This window comes from Stereum hirsutum (assembly GCF_000264905.1).
Source record: "Stereum hirsutum FP-91666 SS1 unplaced genomic scaffold STEHIscaffold_11, whole genome shotgun sequence".
Lineage (NCBI taxonomy): Eukaryota > Fungi > Basidiomycota > Agaricomycetes > Russulales > Stereaceae > Stereum > Stereum hirsutum.
In genome coordinates, this window is record NW_006763141.1 from 1,150,536 (window position 1) to 1,165,871 (window position 15,336).

At 52.1% G+C, this 15,336-nt stretch overlaps 6 protein-coding genes across 6 annotated transcripts; 3 read left to right on the forward strand and 3 right to left on the reverse strand.

Annotated features, from left to right (window-relative positions):
- Positions 1-1,199: 1,199 nt before the first annotated feature.
- On the forward strand, positions 1,200-2,786 carry STEHIDRAFT_159168 (uncharacterized protein; the record flags this gene model as incomplete). The annotated part of the gene is made up of 2 exons (XM_007306540.1): positions 1,200-1,445; positions 1,515-2,786. 2 exons carry the CDS (start codon positions 1,200-1,202, stop codon positions 2,784-2,786), a joined length of 1,518 nt encoding a protein of 505 aa, XP_007306602.1.
- Positions 2,787-4,800: 2,014 nt separating this feature from the next.
- STEHIDRAFT_40852 (uncharacterized protein) lies at positions 4,801-5,367 on the reverse strand (the record flags this gene model as incomplete). Its single annotated transcript, XM_007306218.1, has 1 exon — positions 4,801-5,367. A coding segment is annotated over one exon (567 nt), but the record flags the coding sequence as incomplete, so codon positions are not given.
- A 1,207-nt stretch (positions 5,368-6,574) lies between these two features.
- STEHIDRAFT_159170 (uncharacterized protein) lies at positions 6,575-8,161 on the forward strand (the record flags this gene model as incomplete). Its single annotated transcript, XM_007306541.1, has 9 exons — positions 6,575-6,671; positions 6,751-6,793; positions 6,860-7,112; positions 7,201-7,297; positions 7,401-7,569; positions 7,631-7,751; positions 7,829-7,951; positions 8,020-8,100; positions 8,147-8,161. The coding sequence occupies 9 exons, from the start codon at positions 6,575-6,577 to the stop codon at positions 8,159-8,161; spliced, it is 999 nt and encodes a 332-aa protein (XP_007306603.1).
- Positions 8,162-8,843: 682 nt separating this feature from the next.
- On the forward strand, positions 8,844-10,821 carry STEHIDRAFT_159171 (uncharacterized protein; the record flags this gene model as incomplete). The annotated part of the gene is made up of 2 exons (XM_007306542.1): positions 8,844-9,062; positions 9,136-10,821. 2 exons carry the CDS (start codon positions 8,844-8,846, stop codon positions 10,819-10,821), a joined length of 1,905 nt encoding a protein of 634 aa, XP_007306604.1.
- A 525-nt stretch (positions 10,822-11,346) lies between these two features.
- STEHIDRAFT_159172 (uncharacterized protein) lies at positions 11,347-13,299 on the reverse strand (the record flags this gene model as incomplete). The annotated part of the gene is made up of 3 exons (XM_007306543.1): positions 11,347-11,501; positions 11,624-13,110; positions 13,199-13,299. The coding sequence occupies 3 exons, from the start codon at positions 13,297-13,299 to the stop codon at positions 11,347-11,349; spliced, it is 1,743 nt and encodes a 580-aa protein (XP_007306605.1).
- Positions 13,300-13,810: 511 nt separating this feature from the next.
- Positions 13,811-15,083, reverse strand: STEHIDRAFT_159173 (uncharacterized protein; the record flags this gene model as incomplete). The annotated part of the gene is made up of 2 exons (XM_007306544.1): positions 13,811-14,830; positions 14,898-15,083. The coding sequence occupies 2 exons, from the start codon at positions 15,081-15,083 to the stop codon at positions 13,811-13,813; spliced, it is 1,206 nt and encodes a 401-aa protein (XP_007306606.1).
- Positions 15,084-15,336: the final 253 nt, after the last annotated feature.

The following is a 15,336-nucleotide window of genomic DNA, read 5'->3' on the forward strand; positions in this document are numbered from 1 at the left end:
AGACTGAGTGGCGTGTGGCGCCGTGATCGAAAAATCGAGACATGAGCGATGGGTTCTGGAGAGCGTGACGAACCGTCGCGTACGAGCACGAGCTGCGGTCGGAACCATATAACAACTCCTTGTCTCATAGACGATTCATGATCAAAATAACGAACTGTATGAAAGATAGATCATACATGGCCATCTCTTTCTCTGGGCGCGCTGTAGTGAATATCTATGAAAGGGAGGACAGACCGAACAAGAGCCCACGGCATTCGGCACTAAAGCGGCATCGAGTGGATAGTAGAAACAGGTTGGCACGGTAACTCTTGGAAGGAAATGAACACGGGCTGCAGCAAGTCGACGCTCGTGATATCATGGTCGTTGTGCAAACAAAGATTCAATCGACCTCGAGGCACATACCATGCATTCGAGATCTCCCATAGACGGCATGGAAAGCGCTGGGTGCTACCAAATCTTTTTAATCGGATGGATGGTAGTCAATGAAAGGGCATCATGTTCTGGAAGAATATTCAAGTTGTGTGATCGGGGATGACGCGTACGATGAGTGGCTCACCTTGCCACTGCGCTGCACGGCACAGACCTCTCACCACCGCCGTTCAGCATCCTTCCGTGAAGGGGAGGAACAATTCGTACATTTATGTCACGCGCAGCTAGGTGAAGGCCTCCCCTTGGATATGTTCGTAGTCGACCTTGGGGGAGGGGAAAAATATTCTGGTCAGCTTTTCACGGCACTCGCCGCGAACAAAGGAACGTCGAGCGTGTCTTAGAACGTAATAGCGCCGAAAAATGGAACGACGACCGGCTTCCCGCCCCACAGCACTGACACTGTACACGCGTCTTTCCCTTTGTCTGAACCTCGAGGCATCAGCGACACGTCGTAATGAAGTCAAAGGTCGCTTTGTCCCGGAGCGGATCCAGAACGACCTGTCGCTTTAGAAACCAAGAAAAAGTTAAGGTCAACAAAGAAAACAAAGCTTCCGGCGGAAGGAGGCGTGTTGACTTTGCCTGCGAAGATGTGGAATCTGCCGAGGACAAAGGGCAGTTCAAAGTTAAGTCCAGCAATATATAAGCAGGCTTCGAACGACGAGAGGAAGAGCATAACCACTCGTCCCCAACTGCCTGATCGTCTGCTCTCAAGCGCTTACTGCTCTTCCTCGACTCTTGTTTTCCGCACCAACTTTAGACAACTAACAAACATGAACCACACATCGTACCAACAGCCAGGTCAGATCGGTCAATCTGCGATGGGGCAACCTGCTCGGGGCCGGCAGATCTGGGACTTGGCGTCGCAGACGAACGCTTTCGGGAACGTCGCATATACTGCTCAGCTTGGCCTCTCTTCTCAGGTGCCGCAACATGCTGCCCAGCAAATGACACAATATCACCTTCGACTGCCAGAATCGACGCCGCAGTCCAGCATCCAACGTCCATTCGAGGGACAGGTGAGCATTTCAAGCTCTTTCACGGTCATTTCATCCTTGCTGACACGCCGTGCGTTTTCTCATTCTCAGTACGAATACCCGCAGCTACACCAATCTCTCCCCATTTTCTCCCCATTCCATATCCGACCTCACGACACTGGTTCCGCAATCGACGACTGGGACTTGCGCCACCCCGCGACGCCCTCTATCACCATGTCCAGCGGAACGAGTGCTAGCGCTCGTGAGACAGGGATCCCGGAGTCATCTCGCTCGTCTCAGGCCGCACCTTCTCACTCACTAGGTCAGCCTAGGCCGATTTTGCCGCTGCCATCTCGTGCGTCACATCAGAACTTCGAGCCCATCGCACATCGCCCAGTTCACTCCCTCGACCCCCCTCCGACTCCCGACTCTATGACCGATGACGACCTTCTGGACATGCTGGAGCAGAGCTCCCAGCGGGTGGATGGGATGCTCGTGGGCATACAGGACAGGACAGCGGGCACTTCGTCTACGGCCCCGTCGGGCTACTCCACCCCGCCTTCCTCCTCTGACGTGCTATCTTTCTTCGCCGGTACCTCTCCTCCCGTCCCTGCTTCCTCTCTCGATCATATGCCCCGCCCGCACTCTTGGTGGCATGATGAGTATGGCAAGGACGTGTACGAAACTCTGTTTGGGGTCGGTTTTTCGACATTCCTCGACGACTCCCACTCGGGTCAGTCAAGCACTACTCAGCAGCTTGAGTACGACCCTGACGACGTGCCCGCCCCATGGTCACCAGCCCCCGCACCGAAGAGGAAGACTACCGCGCCGTATACGCAGGGGAGAGAGAAAAGGGCCAGGAAGGACGACCCTCAGAAGCCGATGGGCTGGGAAGACTCGACACGCTCGACCGCATCCCAGGTCCAGCGAAACACCAATATAATATCGGAAGCATCCACAAGTCAGGGTGTCCCAACAAGTGACGAAACTTTCCTCTCTTACACAGGTGTCAACACCGGAACAGCGATGCCTGCAGAGGAGGAGACTCGAGAGGAGGGGGAGGAGGAGGGGGAGAGGGTGGGCCCGAAGTACAAGCCCCATCTCTGCAGGATAGAGGGTTGCAAGTGGAAGGAGTCCTTTAATCGCAAGAGAGACTACTATCGCCATATCTGCACCAAACCAGAACACGAGGCGGAGCGCTCTCTCCCTGGCTGGAGGCAGCGACATGGGATCCCAGAGGATTTCAAGGATATTCTAGTGTTCTGCCCGGTGGAGAACTGTACGCAACGCTACCACGGGATGAGGAAGGATACGATGAAAACCCATTTGTGGAAGCAACACCGAATCGGTGAACCGCCGAAGAAGAGGCCGAAGAAGTGTTGAACTTGTCCGTCGGTGGCAAAGGGACAGGATACGGAATGAAGGACTTGCCTGGCGATGAGGGCGCGGGTGGATTCTACCAGGCTGTTGGATTTCTTTTTCTTTTTTCTTTTTCTTCTCGATTTTTTGCCCTTGGGCGTGTTTCTCTGTTTCTCTGTATCACCGCTCGATGTGAGCTTGGATTAATTTTTGTATTGGTGATACACTCACTCAGATTCGCGCGCGTTCTCTCTGTTTCTTTGTGTCACCGCTCGATGTGAGCCTGGATTGATTCCTGTACTGGTGGTTTCTATTGTTCCGATCGCTAGCTCTTCTGTGGATGCGTCGTATTTCTGTGTATAATGTATAAACGTTGTGATCAACTCGAATATTCGCAACGACTCGTAGAGACATCACTCGCAGTCCGTCCACTGCGCCACTGTGGCCCGAGGCCTATCGCCGGTGTACGCCACTCCAGAGACGGTAAACGTACACGACCAAGATCAAGACGACTCACCAAACTACTGGTACAACAGCGATGGAATTCAGGAGCTTGAGTGAGCCTAAAGAGTGACATGGGAGAACGAGATATGGAGATGAAGGTAGAAATCAATGCGGGCTGAACTTCCTTTGAGCCTCCGACATCGAGCCAGTTCTTATACTCTAAGTTTTCTCTGCCTCATGTCCTCTATCAACCACGCAATCGCCCGTCCATCTATCCAGAGTCGTTCCTACTTCCAAGGCCAGAGCCGTTCGTTTGTCCTCCTCGCATTCCGCGTCGAACGAGCGAAATGGTTCCAGTTCGTTCGAGGATAAAAGTGGGGTGACTCGTCTTGAGAGCAGGTAGACCATCGACGAGGTCAAAATTATCGCATCGCAAAGAGGAGGAAAACTGGGCGAATTCAACGACTGTTCGCCGTTCTGTGGATACTCATCCGAGCGACTTTGCCGTTCGGCCTAGCGGCGAGAGCCGAGTCGAGCTATACAGCAGTTCGGAGTGGCACCAATTCACGTCAGAATTGTGGCGCAGTGATTCAGAAAGGACAACCTCGATAGAGCTTCAAACATCATAGCATTCAACAACTCCTACGTACTACTAAACGCTATCACCACAAATCCACGCATCCCACAATACCACAGGTAAAAGAGAAAACCCAGAAAAACCCAGAGATCCCCACCAACAGAATGACCATGTAACACCGGCAATCGCGTGCATGCATGCGCATCAAGCGTAGCTCGTACGGACGAAGAATGGAGTAAAAGTGGAAAAAAGCACCCTATATGAACAGGAACATTCGAGACGGGGACTCAAGCTCTCAGTGGGAAAGTTAAAAAGGCGAGGGATAAAGGGAGAGAGGTAAGTCGACGGAAGCACGCAATGCAGGAACACCAAAAACACGACATGCACAAAACAGGGAGGAGAGAAACCGAAAAATGAAAAGTAGCAGTAACCAATAAATAAATTGCGACAAACTCTAGAAAGCAAATGACTACGCAATACTCATACAACAAGGAAAGGGTATCCAGCAAGAAATGAAAAGAGAATTGAGGAAGAGGAGAGGAGAGGAGAGGTATAGGTGTATGGGAGGGAAAGACCATCAAGGCACTGAGACGTTGAAATGGCGTCTACAACCTCGAGATCCTCGACTTGATCATCCTCCTATCCTTGCTGCTCTTCTTGTCGTCCTTCCCACTCGCAGCAGCGCTCTCCGTCGCAGCCGCAGACTCGGAGGCCGAAGCACTCGCGGCGTCGGTAGCCGAAGCTGCAGCGCTCGAGGCATCGGTAGCCTTCGAAGATGTGGTAGCGGCATCCTTGGAGGCAGACGCAGACGCGCTCTTGGAGTTGGAAGTCGATGCGGAAGCGGAAGCGCTCTTGGAGTCGGTAGCCTTTACAGAGGCAGTGGCGGTAGCGGCGTCCTTGGAGGCAGAGGCAGTCGCAGCACCCTTGGAAGCAGAAGCAGAGGCGGTCGCGGCATCGGTGGCAGCAGCGGAGGCGGAGGCAGAGGCAGAAGCGGACTTGGAGCCCTTTCCGGACTTGCACAGGCTGATGGTTCGCCGCCGAGTTGATGCTCGAAAGTTTGTAGACACCAGCCGGCAATCCACCCGTCACAGCCACACTAACCGCGCCATTGACAGCAGCACCGTCAACACCCTTGAAGAACGCAAACTTCGTCGGATCCGTGGGCGTCGTCTGCGTCAAGCTGCTCAACTGTTCGACCACCACGTGCGTATGTCCGACGATGTCCCCCTGCGAGTTGACCTGCTGAGGAGCGGAGTAATAGTTCGACGCCGCGTTCACGAAGTTGCCGAGCTCGAGGTTCTTGACGTTCATGACAATGTCAAAGTCGGTGTTCGCGGCGATGGTGCCAAAGTTGGGAGGGTTGGAGAACTTCGAGGAGGGGATGTTGGTGCTAGCGGCGATGACACCCATGGGTGCGGGGTTGCACGAACCGGTGGTGATCTGCTTGCCGTTGGTGATAGGGAGGTTGGTTGTGGCGCAGAAGTTGATAAAGTTGTTGCTGGAGGTCAAGGAGGCGACTTGGCCGGCTGTGGCGTTTGCCTGACCATCCTGCTCGAACCCGGTTGCGATGACGGAAGAGTCAAGGGCTGCAGGCAACGAACCGACTAGTCAGTGCTATGTTGTTAGACCAGAATATGTGAGTGAGGACATACTTAAGGAGGTCTGGAGGTCACTAGGGCTGCTACCCGAGGTAGACGCAGCGGTGTTACCACCACATACATAAACTTTGGCGGAGCAGCCTGAAGTAGTGCTCACCGGTCAGCCAAAGATAGTTCGCAGACACGACGACCGCCTGCGTGGAGAACGAGAAACACACACGTCTAACTTCATGCCCGTCTTCTTCATCTTCTTTCCCCTTTTCTTTTCGACCTTTCTCCGCTAGTCTCCCGAGCCAGTACCAGACGCGCCACCGTCTTCTTGTTCTTGAACAAGTCCGTGCGAGACAGGCGCTGACGTTTTGGCCTTTTTTGATTTGTGTGGGCTGCTCGAGGGCGAGGACTCGGAGGATTGAGTGCGCTTCATGGAGGGCACGAGTCGCCAAGCGTGGTCGGGATACACGAGGCTGGTTGAAACGATGTCAAAAACGCACCGCAAGGAAGAACTGAGAGAAACGTCAAGTTCAGGAAGTGACAACTTGGAAAACAAGAGCAGAAAGCCGAACATATCCCAATCCCAAAAGACGGAACGCGGGCACGTGATCCAAAACATATTCGCACGTCGTGTCTCAAGCTCATTACGATTCGGTACAGTAAAAATTTGCTACATTCGTGGATGATTGAACCTCGATATGCACTCTCTTTACCCGCTACAAGTTGGCTGTGGAGGGCTATGAAGAACGACCTGTGTGTGGATTTCCCCCCGATGCTGCGGCCTTTGCCGGTAGGTGTACTCTACATTCGGTGCACAGAATTAAAATCTGCAGAAATCTTGTTGACCTAGCGAGGTGATGCCTATCCTGGTGCGATTCTCTACTCACAGGTTTACAGCAACTGGAGTGTTTATACTGTTGGACTTTACCCTTTTCGGTGCTGCGACACGGTCTCCTTTGACCGATCCAAATCTGAATCCTGTCCACCACACGCCTCTGATCTCATCTTACTGTTGGAGACGACGCGATGATACCTCAGCCCCCGTGGAACTCACTTGGCAGGAATGCAGTATAAGACCTAGCTGTTGCGGAGGTTCATGATCATCCTCCCCTTTCTTCCGCTCCGGCGACATTCCAAGCTCTGGGTCTGACCAGGGACTGAAGATTGTATAGACTCTCAAACACAGTCCCGACGCCTCCATCATGGCGAGCCTGCCTTCTGACCAGGACTATGTCTACAGCCCAAGCATAGTAACTCATCATAATATTCTCTCAATCGCCTTCGAGACCTTTGTATATGGTACGACCCGTGTTTTTCTGTTTCCTCGTCGTGTACCGAGAGGTACTTATCTGACCGCCTTTCAACCGTATCCTCACAGGCCTATACGCCGCGCTCTTCCCCGCCTCTGTCTGGCTTTTAACGTGAGCCCTCAACGGTGATACTCACATACCGCCTCCAACGTTCTTACCCCCTTTCCTCACTCACAGTCGAACCAAACCTCAAACCATGACCTCACTCCCAAAGACCTTCCTCATCACAATCCTCTCCCTCCTCTTCATCTTCTCCACGGGCCACTGGGGCATCTCATTAGCCTGGATAACCCGTTCCTCAGACTGGGAATTCTCTCGGCAAGGCGACCTCGAGAGTTCACCTGGTGCACTGACGTTCTCCGACGATTTCAACGCGGCAGCGAGAACGGCGGATATGAGTGTGGATAGAATGTACGTCGCGGTGGTTAGCGTGAGTGTTTCCGCCTGGCACTGAGAGGAGAGAAGGCGCAACGGGAGATCCGACGATGCTAACCGATTGATGGGCTTGCGCGTCATAGTTCCTCCTGAGTGATATTGCTTTGGTATGGACGGTCTGGCGTCCTGCGTGGCGGGGCATGCGTATCGCAATCGGCGTCATAAGCGGGTTTCTCTTCGGTACGTCTCACCATGAACCCTCATCCTCCTCCTCGAGGCCCTAATTCACTCACCGCTGCCCTCTGACTTCTCCCCTTCTTCCACCTTCACCTTCGATTCACAGCACTCTACGCCGGCTCCATCATCTACTCCTTCACCGCCATCTACGGCACCGACATACCCACATTCGAGGCCCAAGAAGACGGGAACTGGCAGCTCGGGATCATGATCGCCTTTTTCGGTTCGCTCGTTAACAAAGTGTGGCTTTTCGCGGCGTGGGCTGGGATCGTCTGGTGAGCGTTTCTGCGGGTCATCTGCTGCCCAGTGGTGACGTTTGAATCATCTCGTGTGTAGGAGACATCGCAGTCTCTTGAATGTAAGTAATAAGAGCATGGAAGGAAGAAAGGAATCGGACCACGTCCCGTCGTCGTCCGTGCTCCTCGTCGAATCAGGAGTGATATACCTCCTCTTATGGGTGCGTGTCCCTTTTCAACCCTCCCTCCTAAACTAGAATCACTCATAACTCATCCATAACCTTATTCGGCTTCACAGACAGCCAACACCGCCCTCTTCTACGTCTACGTCTCTCCATCCCGAGCGGCCGACAATTACGCGACATGGAGCTATTTCGTGTTTCATAACGATTTTATGGTCGGATGTATGATTCATATCGCTGTACGTGGCCCCCACAATCTTTTTTTCATCTCGGGGTGCTGAACTCTTGATGGTGCTTCGTCGTATAGGGCATCCATAGCACGCTGTTATTGCTCTTCGCCGGCAAAGGACGAACGCTCAGCGAACGGATTGTGCTGCGTAATACGAACGTAGAGCATCATGAATCTAGAGTATAACATGGTGTTCTGATCGCAGATCTCGCCCACCTAACGAATCGGTAATGTGCATTCGTTGCCTTTCCAATAATGACGATGTATAATTTTATGATATACTAAGAGACGAGAGCAGAGTTCAGACGGATCTCAATCATCCCCCTGCGCACGTTCATCCGTATCTAATAATCACACTGCCTTCTGCCAATCGTACGTTCAACCGTTCAGGTGAATTCAGGATAAGTAGGTCAATGATAGATACCTTCGACGCAAATATGCTTTATCTTGTTTACAAGCACAGTACCACAGTGCAGTGAGTAAATTTCTGGAGCAAAGAGAGGGAGAATACTTGTGCCACAGTCGTTAGAAGAGTGTAACTCAACTGTACATGACCGACACGTCGGAGGCGTAATAGACCACCTCAATAAAGGAAACCATACCGCATAATTCGTAGGAAAAATGTCCAATATTTCATCGTGGATAGAATAGGGACACATATACTACTGTACGCGGTTACAGGTGATGCCTGGAAAGCCGTGGTTTGCAGGAAGTGGCGCGGTAGACCATGTGAGTGGCGGTGAACGTTCGAACGCCACACTGACACGGCCGGTCCGGCTTCCGAATTGAAACTCCGCGTTATCAACCTGGACTCAACACGAACCAAGGCGCGTTTTTCCAACGTTCTTCTGCCTTTTGCTTCGACTGTCGTTTTCTCTAGTGTACGCACCAAGGAGCCCCTAATGCCTAGATACTCGCGAACAGATGAACTCAGTGGCCCCATCGCGGAGACCGGTGCGCTCATTGCCAGAGATAACTATGTGGGGCCGGTTCGTTGCCTTCCTGTAGAGATTTTGTCTAGATGCTTCCACTTCCTGGCCGCCGCGGACCCTCCTGTCTACACCATCTATACTGGAGGGAGCGTGTTTCAACCGACAGAGATTGCGCTCGGATGGATTAAGGTGCGGATCGAGCGTTATATCTCAGGCTCTGCCTTCTGTAGTGGCATGGCTTCATCTCTTTTGCTTATCATAGGTCACCCATGTATGTCGTCTCTGGAGGCAAGCTGGCATCGGGGACGCCATTCTCTGGCGAAATCTCTCATATTTTGCAATGAGGCGCATCTGCTTCGAGACGATACTCCAACGAACCAAGGCCGTCCCGCTTTCGATCACTTACAGGCGACCGACCCTACCATTTGCAGAACCCCATTCTTTAAGCAGACTGTTTGACGTCGATCGCCAGCGAATCCGTTCGCTGCACATTTATGCAAGCTCAACGAAACGGCTGGTCGATACGCTCCGGGATCCGTTTCCGAGCCTCGAGTCACTTTTTGTGTCCTTTTCTGCTGTGAACGAGAGCGATGAGGGGTTCGATGGGAACGAAGTCGATGGGATTGACACGGACGATGACCTGGACCAATATAGGAACGATCTAGAAGACTTACCTGCTACCTACCCAGGCTTATCATCGCCAGTCTCCTGCATCAAGACCTTGACCCTCGTCGGGTTTCCCTTCCCAAAAACACCGTTTCGCTTCGCTCCTCAGCTCACGAGTTTGGTTATCTCGCTTCCGGTTCGATATAACAGCCACTTTGTCCACTGGTCCGCTCTCTATCCCAGCATGGAGGAGTTCGTCGAGGTGCTAAAGGGCACACCCACTTTGACCACTATCGATTTTCGCCACTGCACGCCACAAGACTTTGTCCACGCTCCGCCCGAGACCGTGCCACGAGAAATCTGTCTTCCTAATCTCAGGAACGTGACGTTGATAGCCACCCGTGATGGCTTGAACTCCATGTTGTCGTTCATCAAAGTTCCTAATGCTAGGCTACGGGTGGGACTCTATGGGCTTCCTGACGACGTCGAAGAACACCTTTCCGCTATCTTCGCCGCCATAAAATATTCCGCTTGCCGTGATATTACGGCTTTACGTTCACTCGACATCTACATCGAGATGTACAAGCAGCGCCCGCGCGTCGTTGTCTCCAGCTCACCTGTTGTCTCGTGGAATCTGAGCCATGACCCAGACGAACTCTTCGCTGACCACCAAACCGGCACGACAGGCTTCGATATCGACAAGCGCGAACCGGAGTTCGCTTTCGGCTTCCAGCTGGCAGGTACCAGCGCAGTGCCTCTACTCACGACCGTCATAAACGTTATGAAAGCCTTCGACCACACCGCCGTCGAACATCTCTCGATTCGACACTCGAAACAGTGCGATACTAGGTCTGATTTGCGAAGTATCAGGCAATTTTGGTTCTACCTGATAAGGGGCATGATCAACCTTCGTCACCTGTCCATCCAACACTTCGTGTTGGATTCCCGGATCCTGCAGATGCTTTTGCTTCGGTGTGCTGACTGGGAGAGACAGATGCTCGGCGTCCAGTCTAGTCCGAGAATGATCGAAGATGGTGATGCCTCGAAATTGCATCTCCCCAAGCTCTCTACCTTGGAGTTCGTCGACGTAGAGCTGATGGCGGAGGTGGCGGAACTGACGAGGATACTGGAGCTGCGTAGAAATCTCGCCGACGAGGAGGCTGGTGCGAATGGTGTGTTGCAGAAGATGGCGCTCAGGGAGTGCAGTCTTCCCTGGACTAAAGATTTGCGTGGTCTGAATCAATTGCGCGGACTGGTTGTTGAGGTGGTTTTAGGGAACGTAAAGAAGGAGCCCTTATGGGCGAGAGAACTACTTTGTGACCCCCAATTCCGCAGATGGTGATCCTGGGTGATTGCGGCAGAGCGTTTGTATGTACACTACTTGCATTATATGTATGTATGGACTCGCATCCGGCAGAGATCTCTGTTCCTGCGTTTTCAATGCAACTTTGTTGTTCTCATACCACTTCTGACGGAAGGCGTACTTCTGGAACGCCTTTGTAAAGCTTGTTATCCACGTCTCAGACGCACCTTTTGCTATGACATTGCAGGTAAACATACCGACTGTCGCCGTTCGAGCACAACCAATCCATTGGGATACTGATAAACATGCGCATTAACTAGCAGCGATGAAGACGTATGTATTAAGTCAAGAAATACGTGTGGTACAATTTGGGCTCGAACTAGACTATGACCTGCGACGGTGTCAAGTCCTCGTAATCGTGAATGAGCGTACAAAAACAAAAACGTGCTGTGTCGATTCAAGCGGTCCGTATTTATTTATATTATGTTATATTATGGTAGTTGTCGCAGTTAACGCTAAGAAACATGCAAAATTCACTATCGTCGAGTATGGAAGCAAGCTGTATCAGTCTTCGTCGCTGGATGAACTATCCTCCCTCTCCGAGTCTGAGCACTCCTCCTTTTCCCCATCAACCTGGAGCCCAATCTCAGAGTCTATCTCCTCGATCGTTGGAACAACAGCCTCCAGCCTCCACAGCTCATCCCTGAAGATCCTACATCCTATCAACCGCAGGCATTGAACGGGAGCAACCTCCAACCGCCGAGTTAGCAGAGACAAAAGCAGAGCCTGACTACTCTTCGCAACACCCTTCCTACACGGAACCAACGCGGACAGCGCTCACGGAGATCGACGTTCTTCAGCTCGAGAGTTTCCAGCCTTGGGAGGTAGTGCCCGAGATTGTGTTCCAACGACACCATGGTATGTTCATCGGCGAAGTTGTAGCCTTTATCATATTCGAAGCGGGCAACCTTTACGTTGACGAGATGAGCAATGCCATGATCCCAAAGTGCGCGAGTGGATACACCGCGAACCAGGATAGTCTCGACGGTATGCCAGACGGGGATGTGACTGAATACAGCACGGATGGCCAATCTGGCGTCTTTCCTGTCTGACACGCGCCCTGTCCCGAATGTAAACAAAGGTGAGTGGTCGGAGTCGAACACTCCTAAATCGCCGATAGCTTGAGTCACGGAAGGAATATGACCGATCGCACGAAGCGCAAAAGAGTCCGCATCGCAGGAGATCAGTAGATGATGAAGAGGCGAGGGTGGATCTCGGGACAAATGGACGTTGAGCTCGGAGATGAGTGGAGTATACCCTTCCAATGAGCAGATCCGGTCTAAAGAAATGCTGGACGTATTCGGTAGTTCCAAGGCGCTCAATAAAGCTGCACAATGGACGTCGTGCCCTCTTAGGGCGATCAATTTGAGGCGGGGGAGTCGGACGCGCTGCCTAGGGGGAAGAGAGACTGCGGTGGCCGAATCCTTTCGGAGAAGCTTTAAATACTCGAGCCGGGGGCTGGCTTTGAGAACATCCAGGATCCGATCGTACGAAAGATACCAGTCGCATTCTTCCAACGTAAGTCGAACCAGGTCTTGAAATGATAAAGCAGCCCAGGAATTGTCGACACAGTAGAGAGTAAGCTCGTGAAGGCGCGGAAAATGGTTCGCGAGAAAGTCAGGTCGGAGTGTGATGGGACTAGAGGTACCTGTATGACGGATTTCGAGTGTTCTGAGCTTGGGTGCAGGCGCAGTGCACGATTGTAGAGGGAGTGATTCTATTAGACTGTAGCGAACATTTGAAATGAGGATGAGGACCTCTACACTGTCGAGGTGCTTAGACAGCTGTTCAGAGACCTTTGAGGAGACGGAGAATGGGGTTCGCCTCCCGACCATACGAGAACTCTCTTCTAACACGAGGTGCAAGGGCGCGGACTCAGCACGTTTGAGCATCTCCAAGAACCACTTTGATCCAAGATGGAGTGCGGGCTTTCTCCACAAGGAAGGGATGCTCATAGCAACTTCTCTCCAGTGATGGCACACATGTGTCACCACCATCCAGTGAAGAGTACAGCGAAAGTTCAGATTTTCCTCGTGGAGGGAATATCGGGCGAGGTGGCGGTCAAGTGGATCGTCCTCCGCGAGTATCGTGAATATGCGTGCCAGGATGTCGAAGGGAAGTTTTCCAACTGAAGCGAGCTCATTGAACTTGGACTGGAAGGATCCTAGCAGCCATTGGAGAGAAGCGATTTCACTACGAATTTTGTGACGGGCGGTGCCGAGAACATCGGCTTGTTGCAGAGCTGTGAGGTCGTAGACCGCAAACGAGCTACAGAGTCCCAATAGGACCGCACGCTATGAAGAAATATTTTTGAGGATTCGAAAGGATTCTCAAAGTGCGATGATCAAAGGCTTACTCTGGAAAGTCTTCGTTTACGCCTGATTGAGGATTGTTTGAACTGATGGTGTCACTTGCTGAAGGCGTTGTCATTTTCGTGCTTTTGTTAAGGATGGCCATGAAGACGTCTCAGTATAGTAGTAAAAAATACTCTACAACCTTGATACGGAGACTCACGAGATATAGCTAAAATTTTTTGCGGTGAAATGATGGTCTGAGAGGAAGAAGTGGCACGGTACTTTGTTGTGGTGTCATTACATTATTTTATGCGGAGCTCGAACGATGCCGGCGCATTCCGGAACCTAAGCTCTCAACATCGTCGACGGCGACGAGTTGGCCTCAGTCATTATACTGTACACATCGCAGTCATCTCGCCTCGACAGGGATTACTGTTTTCATCTGTCACTGGAGCCTCAGTCTCAACTTGTTCAGCGCCATGGTCACAAACAGAGGTGCTGGCATTAAGTTCCATACAAGATATAACGAACATCGCATAATGCATAATCATAGGAAGTCATAAAAAAGACATGAAGGGCATAAAGGTAGTAAGTCGTCAGTTTGTTGTCAATGGAAAAGCATAGTCAAGGCTGACATGAAGGAGTGTCCAGAGCGGACGCGAGGTCAAGTCCAGTTACTTACGAGCAAAATTCAACGACGCCTTGCGCTCAGATAGCTCTCCAGGACGGTACACAAACTTATTCACCTCCTGTTCATAGATCCACACCTTTCTCTTGGCATCCTCCTCCGTCCATCTACCCTCTTTCATCATCCGCTCCATAATGAAACCCACTCTCCATGTCCACTCCTCGGAATCGATTCCATGACACTCCGTCATATGTTTGTTGAGGTCAGTGCCCCGTCTCATCTTGCGGTCCCTCTTGGGACAGCTTCTATACGGGCAATACTTTATCCCTCCCGTGTAGTCGGACGGGATGCCCCAGCGCTTCTCCCAGCCAGGAACAGAGCGATCGTCGTCGTGCGCCACAGAGGTACAGATGTGGCGATAATATTCTTGGATACGGCCGTAAGTTATGGGCTTTCGCTCGAAACAACCGGGAATCGGGCAGTTGAAAGGGCCCTTCTTCTTTCCCGGATTCGCTGGTTCGGACTCGCCTCCTTGACGAACGAGTGGAGGCTCTGCGCAGGAAGGGACACTCTCGCTCGAGGAAGGCTCTTGTTTGACGACTTCGGCCACAGTGTCCGTCCGCGCCAGAAGGTACTGGATGGTCTCGTCCACCTTGCGCTTCCTCCGTGGGACTTGTAGGTCATGGGAATCTGGAGCCTCCCTCTTTATCATAGGGGACGACGGCGTCTCTGTCCATTCCATCACCGTAGCTGAGGGCACAGATGCTTGAGACGGAACGTCGTCCATGTCGACATCTATCGGCTCGTCACGAGTACCGCATCGAGCAGAGCAGTGATGCGAGGGATGACGAGGTGTGCACGCCGATGAAGTGCTCCTGCCAGCAGGCGTAGGAAGATGATGCGTAGTGACAGGCAGGGCTGGTGCAGACGGGACATCCGGAATCGCTCGTTCTTCTCTCGATGGTGTAAGATGCGTCCCTCCTGAGCGTCTGATCGCAACTACCATCGATCCAGGACACAGGAAGGGATAACGCATGGCCAGAGAGACGGGAACCAGGACATGTGTCTGATGTTTGATGTTTAGAGAAGTAAGAAAATCAGTAAGTCAGAGATGGAGAAGATGAAAGACGCACCGGGCCCGCACCGATAGCGAGAAATATACCAGGATGGCGGTCCGTCGGATGTACTATGAACGTAGGAGGCTGAGGAGGCTGAGGAGCGTGAGGCCTGGACACGTCGTTCGTGGATTGGGACATCTGAGAGAGGATCTCGTGCATTCGCATCTCGCTCGCAGTAAGATTAAGCGGGTTTGGTTCCATCTTGGTGTTTCAGATAGCACAACACAGAAAACGGGAGAATGCGAGTGATAGACTGTTTGGGGTTGAGGGAGCAGATGAGTGTCGTTAAGAATCCTGTCTGCCACCTTATATATGGTTTCAGTTCCTCGTTGGCCGCTTTGTTGACCTATATTATAGGCAATTCTTGGTGCCACACGGACTCGTTTTCAAATCTGCGTGCGGCACCTTTCGCTTTGATGTGATGCCTCCCAGTGCCTCCCTTGGCCACAACGGT